The 23,153-nt window shown below is 46.4% G+C and overlaps 1 protein-coding gene across 2 annotated transcripts in view; it reads left to right on the top strand.

The window, feature by feature from the left end:
- The window catches only part of EPG5 (ectopic P-granules 5 autophagy tethering factor), a 100,296-nt gene that overhangs the window by 47,462 nt on the left and 29,681 nt on the right, over window positions 1-23,153 (top strand). For both annotated transcript variants that reach the window (XR_015748283.1, XM_087958702.1), the window contains exons 23-31: window positions 2,001-2,228; window positions 4,344-4,467; window positions 7,769-7,913; window positions 9,096-9,267; window positions 11,684-11,846; window positions 14,053-14,195; window positions 15,897-16,053; window positions 21,003-21,197; window positions 22,781-22,994. Coding sequence is in view for 1 of the 2 variants with exons in the window: in XM_087958702.1 (XP_087814828.1) it covers window positions 2,001-2,228; window positions 4,344-4,467; window positions 7,769-7,913; window positions 9,096-9,267; window positions 11,684-11,846; window positions 14,053-14,195; window positions 15,897-16,053; window positions 21,003-21,197; window positions 22,781-22,994 (1,541 nt within the window). In the remaining variant the exon portion in view is untranslated. The remainder of the gene's footprint in view (window positions 1-2,000; window positions 2,229-4,343; window positions 4,468-7,768; window positions 7,914-9,095; window positions 9,268-11,683; window positions 11,847-14,052; window positions 14,196-15,896; window positions 16,054-21,002; window positions 21,198-22,780; window positions 22,995-23,153) is intronic.

A 23,153-nucleotide genomic window follows, 5' to 3' on the forward strand; every position in this document is an offset into this window, starting at 1 on the left:
TTGTTTATTACATAGTTGAATGTGCTGACAACAAAATCACACAAAAATTATCAATGGAAATCAAATTTAGCAACCCATGGAGGTCTGGGTTTGGAGTTACATTCAAAATTAAAGTGGAAAAAAACACTACAGGCTGATCCAACTTTGGTGTAATGTCCTTAAAACAAGTCAAAATGAGGCTCAGTAGTGTGTGTGGCCTCCACGTGCCTGTATGACCTCCCTACAATGCCTGGGCATGCTCCTGATGAGGTGCCAGATGGTCTCCTGAGGGATCTCCTCCCACACCTGGACTAAAGCATCCCCCAACTCCTGGACAGTCTGTGGTGCAACGTGGCGTTGATGGATGGAGCGAGACATGGATGGAGCGAGATGTCCCAGATGTGCTCAATTGGATTCAGGTCTGGGGAACGGGCGGGCCAGTCCATAGCATCAATGCCTTCATCTTGCAGGAACTGCTGACACACTCCAGCCACATGAGGTCTAGCATTGTCTTGCATTAGGAGGAGCCCAGGGCCAACCGCACCAGCATATGGTCTCACAAGGGGTCTGAGGGATCTCATCTCGGTACCTAATGGCAGTCAGGCTACCTCTGGCGAGCACATGGAGGGCTGTGCAGCCCCATAAAGAAATGCCACCCCACACCATTACTGACCCACTGCCAAACCGGTTATGCTGGAGGATGTTGCAGGCAGCAGAACATTCTCCATGGCATCTCCAGACCCTGTCGCATCTGTCACATGTGCTCAGTGTGGACCTGCTTTCATCTGTGAAGAGCACAGGGCACCAGTGGCGAATTTGCCAATCTTGGTGTTCTCTGGCAAATGCCAAATGTCCTGCACGGTGTTGGGCTATAAGCACAACACCCACCTGTGGACGTTGGGCCCTCATACCACCCTCATGGAGTCTGTTTCTGACCGTTTGAGCAGTCACATGCACATTTGTGGCCCACTGGAGGTCATTTTGCAGGGCTCTGGCAGTGCTCCTCCTGTCCCTCCTTGCACAAAGGCGGAGGTAGCAGTCCTGATGCTGGGTTGTTGGCTTCCTCCTCGTCTCCTGATGTACTGGCCTGTCTCCTGGTAGCGCCTCCATGCTCTGGACACTACGCTGACAGACACAGCAAACCTTCTTGCCACAGCTCACATTGATGTGCCATCTTGGATGAGCTGCACTACCTGAGCCACTTGTGTGGGTTGTAGACTCCGTCTCATGCTACCACTAGAGTGAAAGCACTGCCAGCATTCAAAAGTGACCAAACCATCAGCCAGAAAGCATAGGAACTGAGAAGTGGTCTGTGGTCACCACCTGCAGAACCACTCCTTTATTGGGGATGTCTTGCTACCTGCCTCTGCTTTCCACCTGTTGTCTATTCCATTTGCACAACAGCATGTGAAATTGATTGTCAATCAGGGTTGCTACCTAAGTGGACAGCTTGATTTCACAGAAGTGTGATTGACTTGGAGTTACATCGTGTTGTTTAAGTGTTCCCTTTATTTTGTTGAGCAGTGTATATTTCAAAGAAGACCTTTAAAATATGTAATTTTTTTCTTTTTAAAAAAATGTGCGTTAAGAATGGGAAAGAAAAGGCGTAGAATCATACCGTTAATTACACACCAGGAACACTAAAATCAGTTGGTTTCAGAAGTGGTATTCAGCCAGTTCTGACCAGTTCTGGAGAACCAATAGCAGAAATTTTGAGTAGTCCGGAGAACCGGCCAATCCCGCCTCTGACCGGCCCCACAACCCCATCTCTTCTCTGCCTCCCATTGAGTCCCAGCTGATCGGTTGGGTCTTCTTTGGTTGCCCTGCACAGGAGAACGGAGCTGGAAAGCAGGTTAGTGGGATGGGGAGGGAATGTAGATTTTGCAGTATCCTTCTCCTGCCACACCCACCAAACCAGCTGATGCCCACCAAGCCATGACCCCAGAATGATAGTAAATAATTTTGAATCCCACCATGGTTGGTTTGTGTTGATTATAAACAACAGGATTTCTGCTTTTAAGGCTACCCACAGATGGCTGCATTGGGAAGAGATTTTTCCAGAGTCCTGTTCACCTCAGCCTGTTGAATGACCTGAAGCAGCATCTGATTGAGGCCAGCGACTTCCACCATTCGGCTAGCAAAATGCTCCAGTTGGAGAGCCCAGCGGGTGGGAGCGAAAAGCCAACAGCAAAAGGGTTCAGCAAGGCCAATTATGTGACTTTCCTAGAGCTTCACAAGGACCTTGTCAGGTAACCTCAGATGGCCTTCAGGTTGGTGTTTTCTTTGCTAACACGGGAGTCCATGGATGCACAGAGGTTGGATGGAGATCCACCAAGATCTGTCCTGAATTGTCCCAAGCCAATGTAGCCTTCAGGAAGAAGTGATTCCATTGTGGACAAAGCCCAACACGCTTGTTTGAAGAACCCCTATCACAGTCAGACATGATATTCTTCCGATTAAAATCGGAATTCCGATTTTTTTGGAAATCGCCCCCCCTTCCCCCCCTTCTTCTCCTCCTTCCCCTCCCCTCGGAGGCCCCCTGAGTCAGGAGTTGCTACCGCCGGCGCGGCTCCAGTCCCGCGTTGCCTCGGGAAGGGAAAGGCAAAAAGGAAGAGCCGCGGCGGCGCTTTGCAACAGCAGCAGCGGCACCGGAGGCTCAGGCGCAGCAGCTCCCGGTTTTGCCTTTTCCTTCCCAAGGCAACGCGGGACTGGAGTCGCGCGGAGCCACGCCGGCGGTAGCAACTCCTGACAGCCCCAGCCGGACACCTGAGCGGAGCCTGGGCGGTGCGAGCGGAGGCCGCTGAGCGGCAGGAAAAGGGAGCTGGGCAGCCACGGACCATCCGTCTCTCCGTGCAACATGCCACCGCCCGGCCCTGGTGAGGGAAAGCAGCGGGCGCTCCCCGGGCGGCGGCCTCGGCCCTGCCCCCAGGGAAGCGGCTGCCCAGCTCTGGAGCTGATCCACACGTGACCGGCTGGAAAGGAAGGGTGTGTAGCGTTGGTGTTGTGTGCACGAATTCTTGGCTCGTGGCGCGGGGCCTCTTTTGGCTGGCCCCAATTTTTTTTTCATTGGGGAATATCATGCCTGCACAGTGAGGGCGAACCTTTTTGTTGTGGTGTGCCAAAAGTGCGCATGTACCGGCACCCACAATGCAATGCGTCCTGCCCCCCCCACGCACACGCAACACCCCCACCCCTTTACCTGCAGTGCACATGCACGTACCTCCCAGCTGATTTTTGGCCCGTTTGAGGCCGTTTTCGCCCTCGCAGGAAGCCTCTGGCCCAACCGGGATCCCAAAGAGCAAACACAGACAAAGGCAGCAGCCCCCACCTTTTAAGGATTAATAACAAATTGCTTTCCACTAATTTGCTCCGACAAGAAAGAACCTTGCCAAGTTGTTTGTCCAGGCTGCCAAAAACCCAGAGATAAGAACTAATTTACAAGATTCTCCAAATACGAACTATGATGTCCACAAGTTGAGCTTCAGAGCTTCTTTGCTGTCTGCAAAGAATGCTTTTCCAAACACGGCTTTTATCCTCTTGAGGGAGGGGCCATTACCTTATAACCTTACTCCTGAGTCACCTGTGCTGCTGTAATTGTTCTTTCCTCCGAGAAATCCTTCGTGCACGTGCATTTGGCACAGGCTCCTTGGGAACCTCCTCGTCACTGCTGCCAGCCCCCACAATCTCTGAAGGCAGCAGTCCACTCCCTGATGGTCCTGGCCCCACATCAGAGTCATCGCTCTCCTCAGCCATCTGCATCTGCTGCCGGCTAACCACAACAGCAGCCTTGGAAGGCCGAAAAATGGGCCTTCCGGAAATACCAGAAGTGCCCGTTTTCTACCTACGGAGGCCTCTGGAGCCTGGGGGAGGCCATTTTCGCTCTCCCAGAGGCTCAAGGGAAGCCTCTGCAGCCTTGGGAGGCTGAAAACTGGCCCGTTTTGGCACTTCCGGTATTTCCGGAAGGCCAGTTTTTCGGCCTCCCGAGGCTGCAAAGGCTTCCCTTGAGCCTCCAGGAGGGCGAAAACGGCCTCAAACGGGCCGAAAATCAGCTGGGAGGCACACGTATGCTCAGTGCAGGTAAGTTTGGCTGCGGCTCGCGTGCCTGCACAAATGGCTCTGCGTGCCACCTGTGGCACGCGTGCCATAGGTTCGTCATCACGGCCCTATCAGGTTTCTGAGGACCTTTTTGGCTTCATGATGGATGCTCGGATAATTTATGAAACTGGTTAAGTCATACTTTGAAAGCAGCCTGGTCTTCTATGTTTCTTTTGCATCATATATGGCCTGAAGATACTTGTGTGTGTTACATAACAACCAACAGGAGAGCTCCTGCTTCAAACCTTCTGTTTTGGATGTGTTTTCAGGCTCTTTACCACATTTGTTCTGTGGCTGGAAGAAGAAAGGTTTCAGAAAGGGGACATGTACATTCCCTCTTTGCCCAAGCAATATGACGGACATCGGCTTGCCAAGATCATGCAGAACCAGCAGGTAAAAAAATGAACTTATCAGTTGGGTTTAGGCTGCGTAAGGATGGTTTTTGAGATCATTACTGGTAGTCCTCGACAACGACCGCAACTGAACCCAAAATTGCTGTTGCTAAGCGAAACATAGGTTGAGTGAGTTTTGCCCCATTTTACGACCTTAATTGCCATAGTTGTGAAGTGAATCAGGGTAGTGTCAAGGCTCCGACAATACACCCCCATTCAAATCATAAGTCTCTAGCCGCATCTCTCAGAGTAAACAAAATTGATTTATTAGGAGTGGCCATGTCAGTGTTACCTGGGTGCAGCCGACTCTAAGACACATCATTCATTTCACCCTTGACCCTTGTTTTTCCCCCACCCCCTGGATGTTTATTCTCCAATGGGACACATCCATAGCCAAAAGTCATCAATCATGCTCTCCAGTAATAATCTTGTGCGCCAACAGCTTCGGCTGCCTAGCAATTATCTGAACCATTTAAGGAATGCACTACTTCCCCCCCCCTCCCTTTCTGCTGGCAACTAAAAGACCAAAGAAGTATTTTTTTTAGTTGACAGGCAGTTTGTTCAGTTAGTAACACAGGATGTCAAGTGAATCTGCCTTCCCTGTTGACTTTGCTTGTCAGAAGGTCACAAAAGGGGATCACATGACCCCAAGACACTGCAACCATCATAAATATGAGTCAGTTGCCAAGCATCTGGATTTTGCTCACGTGACCGTGGGAAATGCTGCAACAGTCGTAAGAGTGAGAAATGGGTCATAGGCCACTTTTTTCAGTGCTGTTGTAACTTTGAAGAGTCACTAAATAAAGAGTTACGTAAGTTGTTCTGACCAGGGCTTCCTGAGACATTAACAAACACGTTAGTCCCAAAAACCATTTGTTTTATTTCATGAATTATGAATTATAATGTCATTCACAGCCTGTAATGAGTCTTAAACAGTTTGTAAATAGTCCCACAGAAGTCTGCCAACATCCTTTGGGATAAGTCTGATAAGCACCCACCTTTATCTTTCTTGAAATGCTGCCAACTACTAAATTGCCAATTAGTTGTACAAGACCAAACGGAGCACAAATTCAGCAATGGAGCTTCAGGTTTCAAACCGACCAGTACGAACAAAGTTGCTTCCTGCAAAGGCTCATGTCCCTTTGCTCCTCCTTTATGTCTTATGGGAGGGCCAGTCACCTCCAAACCTTACTCACAAATTTCCCCTTTTGCCTTAACTGTTCTTGCCTTCTGGCAGCTCTGCACGCGCGCGTGCTGGAAACAGGCTCCACCTGTTCCTTTGCCTCGCTGCTGTCAGATTCTGGAGGCTCAGGAGTCAGCACATAACTCCCAGATGGCCCTGGCCCCATCTCTGCATTGGACGCAGATCCCTCATCCGAGTCCTCCCCAGACTCCAGGACTGGCCCATGTTCCTCCCACTATCCGACTCTGCTGCCAGCTCTGCAGGCCTCTGGTGGACCACAACATAAGTGTTGTATTTCATACCTCTTTGGGGCTCCTTCTGAATCCTACTGTGATGACCCGGAGTGTAACACAAACGTAACAAAATCCAAAACGTAAATAAATGTCCTTTAATGCCTCCAACTTGGCCCCACTGTTCAATAATTTTCAGCTGGAGATAAAACTTATTCAAAAATAGTTTTCAAAAGAAAGCAATACAGTCCAAACTTAATGAGCAGATAGTTTTCAAAAGAAAGCAATACAGTCCAAACTTAATGAGCAGATAGAGGTGAAATAAAAACCAAAACAAACTACAATGAAGGAAATTCCACAGTGGACCAGGATAAGTAATTACCAACTTAAAGGAGATAACAAGGCACAGTCTGTTGGAAGGACGCCAACCAAGATAACTTTAGCCCAAAATAACACACGCTTTGCTTCTGGCAACGCTGTGTTTTAACTGTCTCTCTTATATACTATTCTCCCCAGCTGCAACCAATGAGGGGGATCATGGCCACTTCCTCTCTCGTAAGCCAAGTTGTTTCCTTCTCCATTCCTCCCTGCGTGCCCTAGGATGAAGAGGGGATGGGCCTGGTTCTTCCTCTGACTGCCGGCCTCTGCCCTTCCCCAGCCTCCTCCACAACCTCCGGAGCCACACCTCCACTCCCTGTCGGCTGTTCCTCCTTTCCCTCAGAGTCCGATTCTAACAAGAGCATGACACCTACCTTGGAATACCACACTTGGAGTACTGCATACAGTTCTGGTCACAATGGTACAAAAAAAGATGTTGAGACCCTAAGAAAGTGAACAGAGAAGAGCCATGAAGATGGCCAGGGATCTGGTCAGCTAAACTGTATGGTGAACGGTTGAGAGAGCTTAGATCACAGAGAAGTTTGTTGTGTGAAAAACAGTCATAGGTTCACTTGGTTCCGTTGTCCTGTTGTTATTTCAAAGGGGTCACTAAATGAATAGCTGTAAGTCAAGGGCTACTTGTGACAACTGCCAGCGGCTGCTCAGTTCTGATTCCCGGTGGGTTTGACGCCTCCTTTTGAATTACACAGGAGTGGGATTCCACTTGTTCAAGGGGGTCTCAAAGCTTCCATTGCAATTGTCGTCCATGCTACTTGGCAGCCACCCCAACGGGGGTGGGGTTAAATTAAAGCCAGGGCTTTAATCGATCTTGCTGGCAATCAGAATGTCCAGTCCTCCTGTTGTGGTTCGCCGGCAGCCTGTGCAGACGGCAGCGGAATCGGACAGTGGGGAAGAATGGAGGTCAGTCTGGGAGTCTGGAGAGGACTCAGACGAGGGTTCTGCGTCCGATGCAGAGATGGGGCCAGGACCATCTGGGAGTGGGGTGCTGCCTCTGGAGCCTCTGGAGTCTGGCAGCAGCGAGGCAGAGGACCCAGGGGAGCCTGTTCCTAGTGTGCGTGTGCACAGAGCTGCTAGAAGGCGAGAGCAGCTGAAACAAAAGGGGCAACTCGCCAGTAAGGCTGGGAGGTGATTGCCCCTCCCGTAAGGTATAAAGGTCAGGCAAAGATGATGAAAACTTTGCAGGAAGCAAAGTCGTTCATTCAGTTCAGATTCATTCTTGAAGCTCTTTGTACTTCAGTTGGTTTTTGTTCTAGTTCATTTGACACTATATGTTATTGGCAGCACTTCACAGGAAAGAAAGGTGGGCGATTATCTTGGGGGACTGTTTGAGATTCATTCCCAGCTGGGAATGAAAATAATTCCCAGCGTTGCAATAAAATAAGACTTGTTTTTAAAATAAGCGTGTGCGTAATTACGGTCTCAGAAGCCTTGGTCAGAACACCTCCTTACTGGTGTTTCTTGCTTTGTCTCCCTTACCTGCTGGCTTGAAGGATCTCTGGATGGAATTTGTCAACGTTCAGCAGATTCAGTGTGAATTCCAGGAAGCCTTAGACCTCTGGTTTCAAGTCAGAGTGGGACCCCTTCCTGCCTCCAGTGCTTTGCCGATGCAGACAGACTTCACGGACCCTTTGTTAGGTATTTCATTCATTCATATATGGACTGTTTCCTAGTATGATTTGATTGCTTATTGTACCCTATGACTATCATTAAGTGCTGTACCTGATGATTCTCGATTCTTGATGAATGTCTTTTCTTTTATGTATACCGAGAGCATATGCACCAAGACAGATTCGTTGTGTGTCCAAACGTGAACATGGTTGAATGTGGATTCAACCCTGACCTCGCTAACTGAGAATCTCCATAGACATTCCAGATTATTGTTAGTTGCAAATTACTAAGGTGCTGGGCAGAGGTGGTATTCAGCAGGTTCTGACTGGTTCTGGAGAACCGGTAGCGGAAATTTTGAGTAGTTCGGAGAACCGGCAAGTACCACCTCTGACTGGCCCCGCTCCCATCTCTTCTCCACCTCCCATGGAGTCCCAGCTGATTGGCTGGGTCTTCTTTGGTTGCCCTGCACAGGAGAACGGAGCTGGAAAGCAGGTTAGTGGGTTGGGGTGGAAATAGAGATTTTGCAGTAACCTTCCCCTGCCTTGCCCACCAAGCCACGCCCACCAAGCCATGCCACACCCACCAAGCCACACCCACAGAACCAGTAGTAAAAATTTTGAATCCCACCCCTGATGCTGGGTCATCTGAAAGACAAACCCCTCCCAAACATATATCATTTGGAAAGCAAGAATTGGTGGTGAAGGCTTCATATCTCTTCCATTCCCCGGGGCAGGCAAAGGAGATAATTTTTTTGTTAAAGTTTTTTTTATTTTATATTTACAATAAACTCATCTTTCATTTAAACAGTGTGTCGACTGGGTACATATATCTTGTGCTAACAATTATAATCAATTCTTTTCTTACCAGTTATAGCAATAATCACATTTTCTTTATATGCCATTGTCTCTTATACCTCTTATCTTTATGACAGTCTTAACTTATTCTTTATATATTCATCTACTCAATTTTAACTTGTTTTATTATCCAACCATTGATAAAATAAATTCCATACCATGTCGTATTAGTTTTGTCCTTTTCCTTAATTGCCATTGTTAATCTATTCATCTCTCTGCACATTCTAATATTTTTCTCAGTCGCCTTTCCCTCTCCCGGAATCTTTTGGCTTTTCCAATTCCGAGCAAATACAATTCTGGCTGAGGTTAATACATGAATAATCAAATACGCTTTTTCTTTTCTATAACCTTATAGCTAAGGAGAGGATTATCAGCGGCTTGAAGAAGTATGATGCCCCCCAGCCCCCGCTGTCTCTTCAGCCAATGAAAGCTCCTGTGCCTGTCATTTGTCCTGCTAGCTTGGTAAACCAACATGAAGCCAAACAATTGACTTGCAGTAACCTCAGGACCTTTCAGCAGCATGCTAAGTAAGATTTTTTTTCTTTCTTTTTCTCTTTTGCTGTGTTTTGTTTTCTCTCTTCTGAACTGTGTTTAATTATGGCATCCTGCCGGACTAGCAATCTATCTATATATAGCAATCTATCTATATATATAAAAGAGATAAAGCACTCATGCATCATCACAAAATCTCCAGAACCGTAAAGCCTACAAACTTGAAATTTGGCACCTATGTTCCTCTTGCCTTCTAGGTGCTCACTAAGAAAGGATTTTTCAAAATGACCGTCAGAGCGTTAATATTTTGTATATTATTATTATTAACACACTCTGATGCTAAGGAGTTCTACTCCCCCTCCCCACCTGAAAAGAAATCTGTCCCAAATGCAAAACACAAGCAGAGGAGTTTCAGTTTTAGTTTCACAGCAGCAAGCAGCTTTAGTACAGAACAGTTGAGCTAAGCCACGCCCGGGCTCCTTGCTGTGTCCTCCTTGCTCATACAGCAAATACTGCTTCAGTTTCCAAATAGCCCTCAACTCTCTCACACACTGACAGGACGCTAGCCAGATGAATACCGATGGATGCTGGTAGGCAGAGGCAAAATCCCCCCCACCCCCCCATTATTTTCCTCCCAAAAAACTAAGCCTGATGGCATAGTTTCGTAGCGAAGCACGGGTATCCAGCTTGTCTTCCAATATTTAAGGGGTTGTCACAGAAGAGGAGGGGTGTTTTGCCAATCTCTGGTGTGGTTAGGTAGAAATAAAGACAGAGTCCCAGTATTTGCTTTGATAAGACGGGGGACCCCCTCAAACACCCTTTGACGCTTATATTTACATGTTTGCTAAATTGTTTACTTCATCACCCAGAAGATTCCTGGTCAATGGGGTAGGGGGGACTGACCTAATTTCCCAAGTACCTGAGGGCAGGAGAAGAAGTAATGGATGGAATTAAAAAGGGATTCGACCTACAAGTAAGGAGGGATTTCCTGTCAGTGAGAATGATTAATCAGTGGAGCTGGTTTAATAGGATAACATTGTAATGCAGCTGAAAAGGGTCCTTGGAGGTTTTCTACTCCAACCAACCCCACCTCTACTATTCCAGACAAATGGTTATCCAATCTCTTCTTAAAAACTTCCAGTGATGGAGCAGCCACAACTTCTGGAGGCAAGTTGTTCCACTGATTAATTATTCTTTTGCCTCCAGAGGTTATGGAAGTTTTTAAAGAAGAGGCTGGACAGCCCACTTGTCTGGAATGGTCGAAGGGGGTTGGATAGAAGACCTCCAAGGTCCCTTCCAACTTTTACACTATTAGTGTGCGAAGTTGTCTTCACATTCTTCCTTTTGACCAGGTTTAGATAAAGTAGGACTCTGCATAGCGCTCAGGAATTCCTTCCCCTACCTCACTTCTTTAAAAAATGTCTCTTTTTAAAAGAAGAAACATACCTTATAAAGAAACAGAAACCCATCTTTGGCAAGGATCATATTTATTAAAAAAAAAAAAAATGGAGGAGGCCCACTGCAATGATTTAGTTTTAGAGCTGCCCACTAGGCCAGGCTCGGAAGTTTTTATGATTAGACAGGCCTATCATAGCAACCACCTCTCAGTGAGACGTTTTTGACGGCCTCCGTCTCACCCTAGAAAAAGGACAGGGCTGCTTTAATGAGAACTAGACAGCAACTGTATTCAACAGGCCTGCAACCTCTGAAGTGCCACTTTTGGATCAGACCACAAGCACAGCGCAACCTGAACGGAAACTTTCCCCCAGGGTTCAAATTCCACATGAGGACAATGGTTCCAAAGATTGTCCACCCCACATTTCTCAAAAGGAGACCAGAGGTGGTATTCAGCAGGTACTGACCAGTTCTGGAGAACCAGTAGCAGACATTTTGAGTAGTCTGGAGCAGTGATCTCCAACCCGCGCCGGTATTTTTAATGGCGCGCCCGGTACGACATCAGCTGGCGCCGCCATCTTGTTTTGATAAAAAGTGCTTCCGGTGAGCTTTCTACCGGAAAAGCTCACCGGAAGCACTTTTTCATCAAAACAAGATGGCGGTGCCCAGCAAGCCAGCGGCCCGGTAGGACTTGTTCCACGGACCGGGACCGGTCCGTGGACCGGTGGTTGGGGACCCCTGGTCTGGAGAACCGGCAAATACCACCTTTGACTGGCCCTGCCCCCATCTATTCTCTGCTTCCCATCGAGTCCCAGCTGATTGGCTGGGTCTTCTTTGGTTGCCCTGCACAGGAGAACGGAGCTGGAAAGCAGGTTAGTGGGGTGGGGAGGGAATGGGGATTTTGCAGTAGTCTTCCCCTGCCACACCCGCAGAACCGGTAATAAAAAAATTGACCACCTACTTCCATCTCCTTCATTTGCCTGATCTAATATTTTCCCCGGTGCACGCGATGTCCTTGGCTCTCGGCTACAATGGATGGTTGTTGTTAAATTTTAGACTGGCAGCACTTCGGGAATCCCAGCAAGTGGCTTTCAGTAGCGAGATCCTGGACACTCTGCCAAAATTGTACACCAACCGAGAAGAACAGGTTACTCTTCACCTGGAATGTCGGGGTGGATCTGGTAAAAGTTGCCATGGAGCAGCTCATGTAACAATCCAGGTTAGAATGGAAGTCCCCGCCTCTTCCTCTTTGAGGAAAGGAAGTTGGAATTGATTGTTTCCTAGTATGATTTGATTGCTTATTGTACCCTATGACTGTCATTAAGTGTTGTACCTGATGATTCTTGACTCTTGACGAATGTATCTTTTCTTTTATGTACACTGAGAGCATTTGCACTGACAAATTCCTTGTGTGCCCAACCACACTTGGCCAATAAAGAATTCTATTCTATTCTATTCTATTCTATTCTATTCTATTCTATTCTTACTCTTATTCTATTGAGACTCTTATTCTTACAACCACACTTGGCCAATAAAGACTTACTATTCCATTCTTATTCATTTTATTCTGTTCTTACTCTTACTCTTACTCTATTCTATTCCTATTCCTATTCTATTCCTATTCTATTCCTATTCTATTCTATTCCTATTCCTGTTTCTATTTCTATTCTATGTACACTGAGAGCATTTACACCAAGACAAATTCCTTGTGTGCCCAACCACACTTGGCCAATAAAGAATTCTATTCTATTCTTATTCATTCTTATTCTTACTCTTATTCTTACTTATTCTTATTCTTATTCTTATTCTTACTTATTCTTATTCTTATTCTTACTCTTTCCTGTTCTATTCTATTCTTATTCTATTCTATTCTATTCCTATTCTATTCTATTCTATTCCTATTCCTATTCCTATTCCTATTCCTATTTCTATTCTATGTACACTGAGAGCATTTGCACCAAGACAAATTCCTTGTGTGCCCCACCACACTTGGCCAATAAAGAATTCTATTCTATTCTTATTCATTCTTATTCTTATCTTACTCTTATCTTACTCTTACTCTTACTCTTACTCTTTCTTATTCTTTCCTGTTCTTTCCTGTTCTATTCTATTCTATTCTATTCTATTCTATTCTATTCTATTCTATTCTATTCTATTCTATTCTATTCTATTCTATTCTATTCTATTCTATTCTATTCCTATTCCTATTCCTATTCCTATTCCTATTCCTATTCTATGTACACTGAGAGCATTTGCACCAAGACAAATTCCTTGTGTGCCCAACCACACTTGGCCAATAAAAAGACTTCTGTTCTATTGAGAGTCTCAACTGCCGTTCCTTTAATGTCCTTTAATGTCTGCCTATTCTGTAGATCACAGGGTGGGTTTTTGTTGTTGTTTTTGCATGGGAAGGGGGTGTGCTATAATTTCTTCAACCATTGGGCTAGAGGGCCAGTGATGGAAAGGACTCTGCTTCCTGATTTATACAGGTAGTTTTCTACTTAGGACCATCACTGAGCTTAAAATTTCTGTTGCTAAATGTTTGCTAAATGAGATTTGCCCCATTTTACGACCACAGTTGTTACGTAAACCACTGCATTGTTAAGTGAGTCACCTGGTTGTTAAGTGAATCGGGCTTCCCCATTGACGTCAGAAGGTTGCAAAAGGGGATCACATGTCCCTGGGACATTGCCACCATCATAAATATGAGTCAGTTGCCAAGTCTGGATTTTGATCGCATGATGACGGGGATGCTGCGAAGTCAGAACTGTGACAAACAGCCTTAAGTCACATTTTTCAGCGCCATCGTAACTTTGAACGCTCACTAAACGAACTGTTGTAAGTTGGACTCCCTGTAATTCCTCCCTTTCCCAGGGAGATTCCGTTCTAGTTCCATTTTTGCTTCTGCGATCAGAAATGAAAGTGGTGGGGCAGCTTGTCAACTCATAAAACATTTTGTATGCATGTTTTATAGTTGTCAACAGAAAGAAAGCGGGGAGGAACTTTCAAAGAGCAGGCAGCAGTGTGGAATTGAAAGTACATTCCATTCATATTTTCTTCAAAGACTGATTAGATGACTGAAGCTTCTGCTGCTCAAAAATCTAATTGGAGAGCATGATTGATGACTCTTGGCTATGGACGTGTTTTGTTGGATGATACACCCAGAGGGGTGGGGGGGAAACAGGATCAAGGGTGACAGTGAATTACATATCTCGGAGTTGACTACACCCAGGCTAATGCCAGAATGTGAACTTCTAAAAAATCCTTTTTAGTTTTGGGAGTGTGGCTCGAGGCTCATGATTTAATTGGAGTAACTGCCAGAATCCCGACAACAGCTGTTGCAAATCTAACATTAATTTATTCGATTATTCTAAGATTGAATTAGTTTGCTAGTTGAATGCAATAATGTATTGTCTCGATTTTAGTTTGAGGGAAAACACAAAAATGAAGCCGTCAACCAGCAACTGCACATTTTGGAGAAAGAAATGAAGCACCTGCAGGCAGAAGCTGCTCAGATGCCTCCTCTGAATGTTGTAGGAGCCGCCGTCTACGTGGAGAACTTCATAACGTGAGTTGTGTGGTTTCCTCTCCGTGGCGAAACCTTGTCTTGCCTGTGTTTCTGATTCTGAGCGATCCAAATCAGGTTCCAAAGGTGCTTTTTTTCAAGAGGAAACTGGACTTCCTGTTTTTTTCCTGTGAAGACGTTTCACTTCTCATCCAAGAAGCTTCTTTATCGCTTGACTGGATGGTGGGCAATGGAAGGATTTGTATTCATTGTAAACAAAGCTGGTCATTTGCATTCTTTTAGAGCAGGGGTCCCCAACCACCGGGCCCCGGACCGGTCCCGGTCCGTGGATCATTTTGTACTGGGCTGCAAAGAATGAAAGTAGGGCCTACTTTGCTTGGGCGCCGCCATCTTGTTTCGACGGCGCTTGAGAAAGTGCTTCCGGGTGAGCTTGTCGGTCGTCGGTTCGAAAGCAGCGTTAGGGTGCTGAAGGAATCCTCGCGCCTTAGTTTCGTCGAAGGGGGGGGGGCGGCTTCAAACGAGCCGTCCTGATGGCGGTGGAGTCTTGTGTTACTCAGGAGGAGAGCCCGAAAAGCCCATCGACCGCGAGAAGGTACAAAGGAGGAGTTGAAGGTGGCAGGGAGAAGCGGGGGACGGCTGGGTGGCCGGTCGCTCGGCTCGCCTGGCCTTGGTCGTGAGTGCTGATGCCGATACCGGTCCGTGGATCATTTTGTACCGAGCCGCAAAGAATGAATAATCGTGAAACTGGTCCCTGGTACAAAAAAGGTTGGGGACCACTGTTTTAGAGAGTTGTTGAGGCCACCTGGAGGTTATGGTTAGGGCTAGGAACAACAGAGAGAGAGGGATACGACACCACCCACCTCCAGTCTACAACACGGTCCTTTCAGCAGTTCCAAGAAGTTTCCACAACCATTTGCACTATTCAGGTGATGCCGAGGACATAGATAAACTCCCAAGTGGCCTCAACCACCCTCAAAAAGGATGCAAATGACTAGCTGTCTGCAAGGAGTATAAATTCTTCCATTTCCCCACCATCCAGTTCCGATCTGAAGAAGCTTCCTGGATGAGAAGCGAAACATCTTCAAAGAAAAACCGAACAGTCCAGTTGCCTCTTGAAAAAGCACCTTGACCTGGATGACCTGGAGAATCTCCATAGACCATAGGAAACTAGGGTTTGCAAAAGTTCGGTCACAATTTCCTCAGAAACATCAGATATTTAGAATGGTGTCTTGTGCCTCTCAAATCTAGAAGGATAACAAGAGTAATGGGGTTGGAAGGGACCTTGGAGGCTTTCTAGTCCACCCCCCCTGCTCAAAGCAAGAAATCCTATACCATTCTGGACAAACGGCTGGCCTCCATTCTTTGGCTCTCAGCCTTCCTTATGGTCCAACTTTCACAGCCATGCATTGCCACTGTAGTCCCGAATGAGCCCCAAATTGGCCTTTTAAATCCATCTTCAGGGGTTGCTTGTAACCACATTTTTTTAAAAAACAAAAATTATTCATCCCAGGGACAAATACATATATCCATGAGAAAGGGAAGGCTTCTCCTGCAGGATTGACACGGAAATAGACAAATTGGCCCAAAGGGGGAAGGCCAGGCCATCCTTCTTGCACTAAATCTTATCCCTTGACTGCATACTTTTATTTACGGCGCTAGTCCAAAGCCTGAATTATACATTACTGATCTCCTGTCCTTTGCTTACGTGTTTTTTTAAACCGCCATTTTTATCCCCGCTACCAGAGGTTTAATCAATATCTATAAGCTCCAGCCTACACCAAGGATTCAACGGATTGGCATCAGTCTGTTCTTCGCAGTGGTGGAATACGTGTGCGACGAAACGCAGCGTCATCCCCCATCGAGGCAATTCTTCACTTCCTGCATCGAGGTCCTTGGCCAAGTGAGTGGTTTGGGGGTAGGATTTGCTCACCAATAAAGCCGAGTTATCTGTTGGCGCCCATTTAGAATTCTGCCATGAATTATTTTAATGGGCCACCGAGAGCTTACTAAAAGTGGGTGGGAAATAAGATATGGATGATACTAAATAAATAAGGTATGTAGATAATTTAGAAAGTCGCTTTATTGGTGAGATTGGAGGAGGGAGGGAGGGAGGGAGGGAGGAAGATATAAGAGGGAGGGAAGCAGGAAAAATGGGTGGGAGGGAGGAAGGAAGGAAGATATGGGAGGGAGGGAGGAAGGACGGAAGGAAGGAAGATATGGGAGGGAGGGAGGAAGGAAGGAAGATATGGGAGGGAGGCAGAGAGGAAAGAAGGAAGGAAGGAAGATATGGGAGGGAGGGAGGGAGGAAGGACGGAAGGAAGGAAGATATCGGAGGGAGGGAGGCAGAGAGGAAAGAAGGAAGGAAGGAAGATATGGGAGGGAGGGAGGAAGAAAGATATGGGAGGGAGGGAGGCAGAGAGGAAAGAAGGAAGGAAGGAAGATATGGGAGGGAGGGAGGCAGAGAGAAAAGAAGGGAGGGAGGGAGGAAAGAATATATGGGAGGGAGGGAGGCAGAGAGGAAAGAAGGGAGGGAGGAAGATATGGAGGGATGGAGGCAGAGAGGAAAGAAGGAAGGAAGGAAGATATGGGAGGGAGGGAGGCAGAGAGAAAAGAAGGGAGGGAGGGAGGAAAGAATATATGGGAGGGAGGGGAGGCAGAGAGGAAAGAAGGAAGGAAGGAAGATATGGGAGGGAGGGAGGCAGAGAGGAAAGAAGGAAGGAAGGAAGATATGGGAGGGAGGGAGGCAGAGAGAAAAGAAGGGAGGGAGGGAGGAAAGAATATATGGGAGGGAGGGAGGCAGAGAGGAAAGAAGGAGGGAGGAAGATATGGGAGGGATGGAGGCAGAGAGGAAAGAAGGAAGGAAGGAAGATATGGGAGGGAGGGAGGAAGAAAGATATGGGAGGGAGGGAGGCAGAGAGGAAAGAAGGAAGGAAGGAAGATATGGGAGGGAGGCAGAGAGGAAAGAAGGAAGGAAGGAAGATATGGGAGGGAGGCAGAGAGGAAAGAAGGAAGGAAGGAAGATATGGGAGGGAGGGAGGGAGGGAGGAAGGACGGAAGGAAGGAAGATATGGGAGGGAGGGAGGCAGAGAGGAAAGAAGGAAGGAAGGAAGATATGGGAGGGAGGGAGGAAGAAAGATATGGGAGGGAGGGAGGCAGAGAGGAAAGAAGGAAGGAAGGAAGATATGGGAGGGAGGGAGGCAGAGAGAAAAGAAGGGAGGGAGGGAGGAAAGAATATATGGGAGGGGGGAGGCAGAGAGGAAAGAAGGGAGGGAGGAAGATATGGGAGGGAGGGAGGCAGAGAGGAAAGAAGGAAGGAAGGAAGATATGGGAGGGAGGGAGGAAGAAAGATATGGGAGGGAGGGAGGCAGAGAGGAAAGAAGGAAGGAAGGAAGATATGGGAGGGAGGGAGGCAGAGAGGAAAGAAGGAAGGAAGGAAGATATGGGAGGGAGGGAGGCAGAGAGGAAAGAAGGGAGGGAGGAAGATATGGGAGGGAGGGAGGAAGAAAGATATGGGAGGGAGGGAGGCAGAGAGGAAAGAAGGAAGGAAGGAAGATATGGGAGGGAGGGAGGCAGAGAGGAAAGAAGGGAGGGAGGGAGGAAGGAAGGAAGATATGGGGGGGGGGAGGGAGGAAAAAAGGAAAGGAAGGAAGGAAGGAATAATAGCAATAGCAGTTAGAGTTATATGTTGCTCCATAGTGCTTTACAGCTCTCTCTAAGCGGTTTACTCTGCCCCCAACAATCTTGAGTCCTCATTTTACTGACCTCGGAAGGATGGAAGGCTGAGTCAACTTTGAGTCCCATCAGGATCATACTCCTGACCGTGGGCAGATGGAGCCTACAATACTGCACTTTAACTACAAGTAGTCCTCGACTTACAACAGTTCATTTAGTGACCGTTGGAAGTTACAACGGCACTGAAAAAATTGACCCATGACCATTCTCCACTCTTACGACCATTTGCAGCATCCCCATGGACACATGATCAACATTCAGAGGCTTGGCAGCTGACTTAGCTGGCAGGAATAGCTAACACCCAAGAAGATAGGCTCAAGATCCAGATGGTTCTTGACAGACTAGAACACTGGGCCATATCTAACAAAATGAAATTCAGTGTAGAGAAAAGTCAAGTCCTACATTTAGGCAAAAAACCCCCAAAAGTACACATATAGACTGGGTGAAACCAGGCTCAATAGCAGTAACTGTGAGAGGGATCTTGGAGTCTTAGTGGAAAACCAGCTAAATATGAGCCAGCAGTGTGTAGCGGCAGCTAAAAAAGCCAATGCAATCCTAAGTTGCATTAACATAGGGATACAGTCAAGATCAAGGGAGGTACTAATACCACTCTATAAAGCCTTAGTAAGACCACACCTAGAGTTCTGCATCCAGTTGTGGTCACCACGCTATAAAAAAGATGTTGAGACTCTAGAAAAAGTGCAGAGAAGAGCAACCAGGATGATTAGGGGACTGGAGGCTAAAACATGAAGAACGGTTACAGGAACTGGGCCTGGCTAGTCTGGTGAAGAGAAGGACCAGGGGAGACAGGATAGCAGTGCTCCAATATTTGAGGGGCTGCCACAAAGAGGAGGGGGGTCAAGCTATTTTCTAAAGCGCCTGTAGGCCAGACAAGGAATAATGGATGGAAACTGAACAAGGAGAGATTCAACCTGGAAATAAGGAGAAATTTTCTGACAGTGAGAACAATCAACCAATGGAACAGAAGTTGCCTTCGGAAGTTGTGGGAGCTTCATCACTGGAGGCTTTCAAGAAGAGATTGGACTTCCATTTGTCAGAAATGGTGTAGGGTCTCCCACTTGGGCAGGGGGTTGGACTAGATGACCTACAAAGTCCCTTCCAACTCTGACTATCTGTTTATCTGTCTGACTCATATTTACGATGGTTGCAGTGTCCTGCAGGGGTGTCCCATGATCCCCTTTTACGACCTTTGGGCAAGCGAAGTCTGTGGGAAGGCTGGATTCACTTTAACAACCATGCGGCTCACTTAGCAACTGCAGTGATTCACTTAGTGGGGGCAAGGAAGGTTGTATCATGGAGCAAATTTCACTGAACAGCTGTCTCGCTTAGCCACAGAAATTTTGGGGTTCCACTGTGGTCATAAATGGAGTGGTGCGGGTGGCCTAGCGGTGGAGCTCTCGCCTCACAATCAGGAGGCTGTGAGTTTGATCTTAGGTAGAGGCAGATATTTCTCTCTCTGGGCACACTGAGACGGTATCTCTGCCGAGAGAGGGAAAACGGGAGGGACTCCACATTGGCAACAGGAAGGGCATCCGGCCAGTAAACCCTAAGCTCCATTCAGCTGCTCAGACTCCACCCCGCGAGGGATTACGGGGTCATTAAACAACAAACATTGTGGTCATAAATTGAGGACTACCTGTACGGCCTTCAGACCCTTTACCATCCTGTGTTGCTGTGTTTGGCACACTTTTGAGGGTCTCGGCATCCTTCGGAGACCCTGCCATATGGAATGGAATAGGATAAGAATAGAATAGAATAGAATTAGAATAGAATAGAATAGAATAGAATAGAATAGAATAGAATGGAGTGGAGTGGAATGGAATGGAATGGAATGGAATGGAATAGAATAGAATAGAATAGAATAGAATAGAATAGAATAGAATAGAATAGAATAGAATAGAATAGAATAGAATAGAATATATGGAGTGGAGTGGAATGGAATGGAATAGAATAGAATAGAATAGAATAGAATAGAATAGAATAGAATAGAATAGAATAGAATAGAATAGAATAGAATAGAATATATGGAGTGGAGTGGAGTGGAGTGGAGTGGAGTAGAGTAGAGTAGAGTAGAGTAGAATATATGGAATGGAATGGAAGAATGGAATGGAATGGAATGGAATGGAACGGAACGGAATAGAACAGAACAGAACGGAATAGAACAGAACAGAACAGAATAGAATTCTTTATTGGCCAAGTGTGATTGGACACACAAGGAATTTGTCTTGGTGCAAATGCTCTCGTTGTACATAAAAGAAAAGATACATTCGTCAAGAGTCAAGAATCACCAGGTACAACACTTAGTATTTAAATGCACTCTTGGATTGCCTCGATAGTTGTGAGCTTTTCAACCCTGGAAAGGGAATGGATTCACTCTCTTCTCCATTGGCTAGACCCAGTGGTGGGATTCAGCCAGTTCACACCACTTCAGGAGGACCAGTGGTTAACTTTCTGAGCAGTTTGGTGAACTGGTTGTTGGAAGAAATCATTAGAATTTACTGGCCAAGTGTGATTGGACACACAAGGAATTTGTCTCGGTGTAAATACTCTCAGTATACATAAAAGAAAATTCGTTACATTCGTCAAGAATCATGAGGTACAACACTTAATGAAAGTCATAGGGTACAATCAGCAATCAAATCATACTAGGAAACAGTCCATATAAATCGTATGGATACAAGCGACAAAGTTACAGTTATACAGTCACAAGTGGGAGGGGATGGGTGATAAGGAGCGATGAGAAGATTAACAGCAATAGTAGTGCAGACTTCATAATAGTTGAACAGTGTTGAGGGAATTATTTGTTTAGCAGAGTGATGGCTTTTGGGAAAAAAATCCCCTTGTGTCTAGTTGTTCTGGTGTGCAGGGCTCTATAGCATCGTTTTGAGGGAAGGAGTTGAAACAGTTTATGTCCGGGATGTGAGGGGTCTGTAAATATTTTCTCAGCCCTCTTTTTGACTCGTGCAGGATACAGGTCCTCCATGGAAGCCAGGTTGGTAGCAGTTGTTTTTTTCTGCAGTCCTTTTTTTCTGCAGTTGTGTGAATGAATTTTCTGCAGTTGTGTGAATGAAGCCTCGGTCTCACATCTCGTTCCAGGTGTTCATCGCGGGGACCAAGTCTGAATGTCAGCGGGTTTTACAAACCATTCTGAAGAACCGAAGACTTTGCACGCTGCTCTCCCCTTACTTCACTCCTGTTGCCTCCCCGGAGGAATTTGTCAGCTTGTACGAGAAAGTTGTGGCTTTCCTGGGTGACGACAACAGCGATGTCATTTTCATGCTTCTGACAAAGGCAAGAGAGGGGATTGCCACGCGGCATTGATGTCTGAGCAATTGATCTGGGAGGTGCATTTTTTTCTTTCCTTCCTGAAAGCATTGCCTGGATTTTAAGGGTTTCGTGCTTCCCAGGAGGAGGGTAATAACTAGCCTTTTCTCTCAAATGGACTCAAAGCAGTTTTGTTTTTGTTTCTTATTAAAAAAAAGGCAAACGGAACAGATGCAATATCTGGTTCAGAAAATCAGAACTGTCAGGAACGGATTAGAACAAAGCGTCAAAGCAGAGACATTAGAAAGATGGCCTTGCACTCTGCTTCAGCTGTGGGAGCCAAGCGGGGTTCAGGCAGAAGTAAATCCTTCTGGGTGGAAGGGTCCACCCCAAAAAACCACCACCCCCACCCGCCCCAAATGTGTGGCTATCAGCTATGCCTCAAGGCCAGCCCTTCATGGCTTACGTGGAGTGGGTTTCGTGCAGCATTGCAGCAGATATGGGCGAGTCATTGGTGCAGCATTATTAGGGTCCCCCTTGTAAATTCTAATGGCTCATCTGCATATCTGTCTGTCTGCTCACCCATCATCCTGTCCTGTTCTAACTATCTGCCTGTCTCCATCTATTCCTCCATCCATCCTACATCTGTGTGGCTGTCTCTCCATCCATCCATCCATCCTCTTACATCTCTCTCTCTCTTTCTCTCTCTCCATCCATCAACTATCTGTGTGTCTGCCTGCCTGCCTGTCTCTCTGTTTACAGTATCTATCTATCTATCTATCTATCTATCTATCTATCTATCTATCTATCTATCTATCTATCTATCTATCTATCCATCCATTGTCTGCCATCTATCTGTCCATTTACCACCCATCCATCCATCATTCTCTTTCTCCATCCAGTCATCTATTTCCATCTATCCGTTCATCCATCCATCTGACTCTATCATCTATCTGTCCATCTGCTGTCCATCTCTGCCAGCCTTTCTCTCTTTCCGTCTTTCTCTCTTCCTTCCTTCCTTCCTTCCTTCCTTCCTTCCTTCCTTCCTTCCTTCCTTCCTTCCTACCTACCTACCTACCTACCTCTTTCTTTCTTTCTTTCTTTCTTTCTTTCTTTCTTTCTTTCTTTCTTTCTTTCTTTCTTTCTTTCTTTCTTTCTTTCTTTCTTTCTTTCTTTCTTTCTTTCTTTCTTTCTTTCTTTCTTTCTTTCTTTCTTTCTCTGTTTGAATAGACACATAGAAATGAAATGCAAAACCCTAAAATAAGATGAGTACAGTTTAGAAAGCAAATACCCACGCCTGCAGGCCAGTGGGAGGGGGAACCAGGAAAAATACATCTCCCTTTTTCAAATTCACTGCACCTCTTAGCCTCCCCCTCCCACACCTCTTCACGTGTTCAGTATTCAGCAAAAGGGTGACTGGTTGGTTCCTCATAAAATGTGTGGGAAATTATCTTGACCATAATTACTTCCATGACCCAAAGTGGAACATTTCTAACTTGGTCTCTTTCTTCCGGAATTAATCAGCCTCACTTCTCTCTCTCCACCCTTCCCATTTCTCTCTATTCATGCCCCAACCTCAACCCCCTCCCCACACCCCTTAAAAAACACAGTTTGACCTCCTGGAATGGTTGCAGAGTTCAAAACCCGCCCTGTCGGAGCGTGGCCAGCTCTTGGAGTCCATCCACGTGGGTCTCAAGACTTGTGGCTTTGAGCCTGAGAAGGACATCTTAATGCCTTTTTCCATCTTCTGCAAACATGGGGTTTGCCTTCTCCAGTACCAGTTTCCTGACCACTACAGTAGTTTTTTGAGGCTCCTTCTTCAAAGTAAGTACCACCTCAACTTTTAGGGCTAGTTTTCAGCAAGTAAGAAGGCAAAAAGAGTCTTGAGAATGGATTTCTCTAGTGTGTCTCGACCTGGACAACTTTAAGGAGTTGAAGTGCACGTACGGCTGGCTAGAGAATTCTGGGAATTGAAGTCCACGC

This window comes from Notechis scutatus, chromosome 2 (assembly GCF_049901735.1).
Source record: "Notechis scutatus isolate UNSWTSFEM ecotype Mainland chromosome 2, rNotScu1.2, whole genome shotgun sequence".
Taxonomy (NCBI): Eukaryota; Metazoa; Chordata; class Lepidosauria; order Squamata; family Elapidae; genus Notechis; species Notechis scutatus.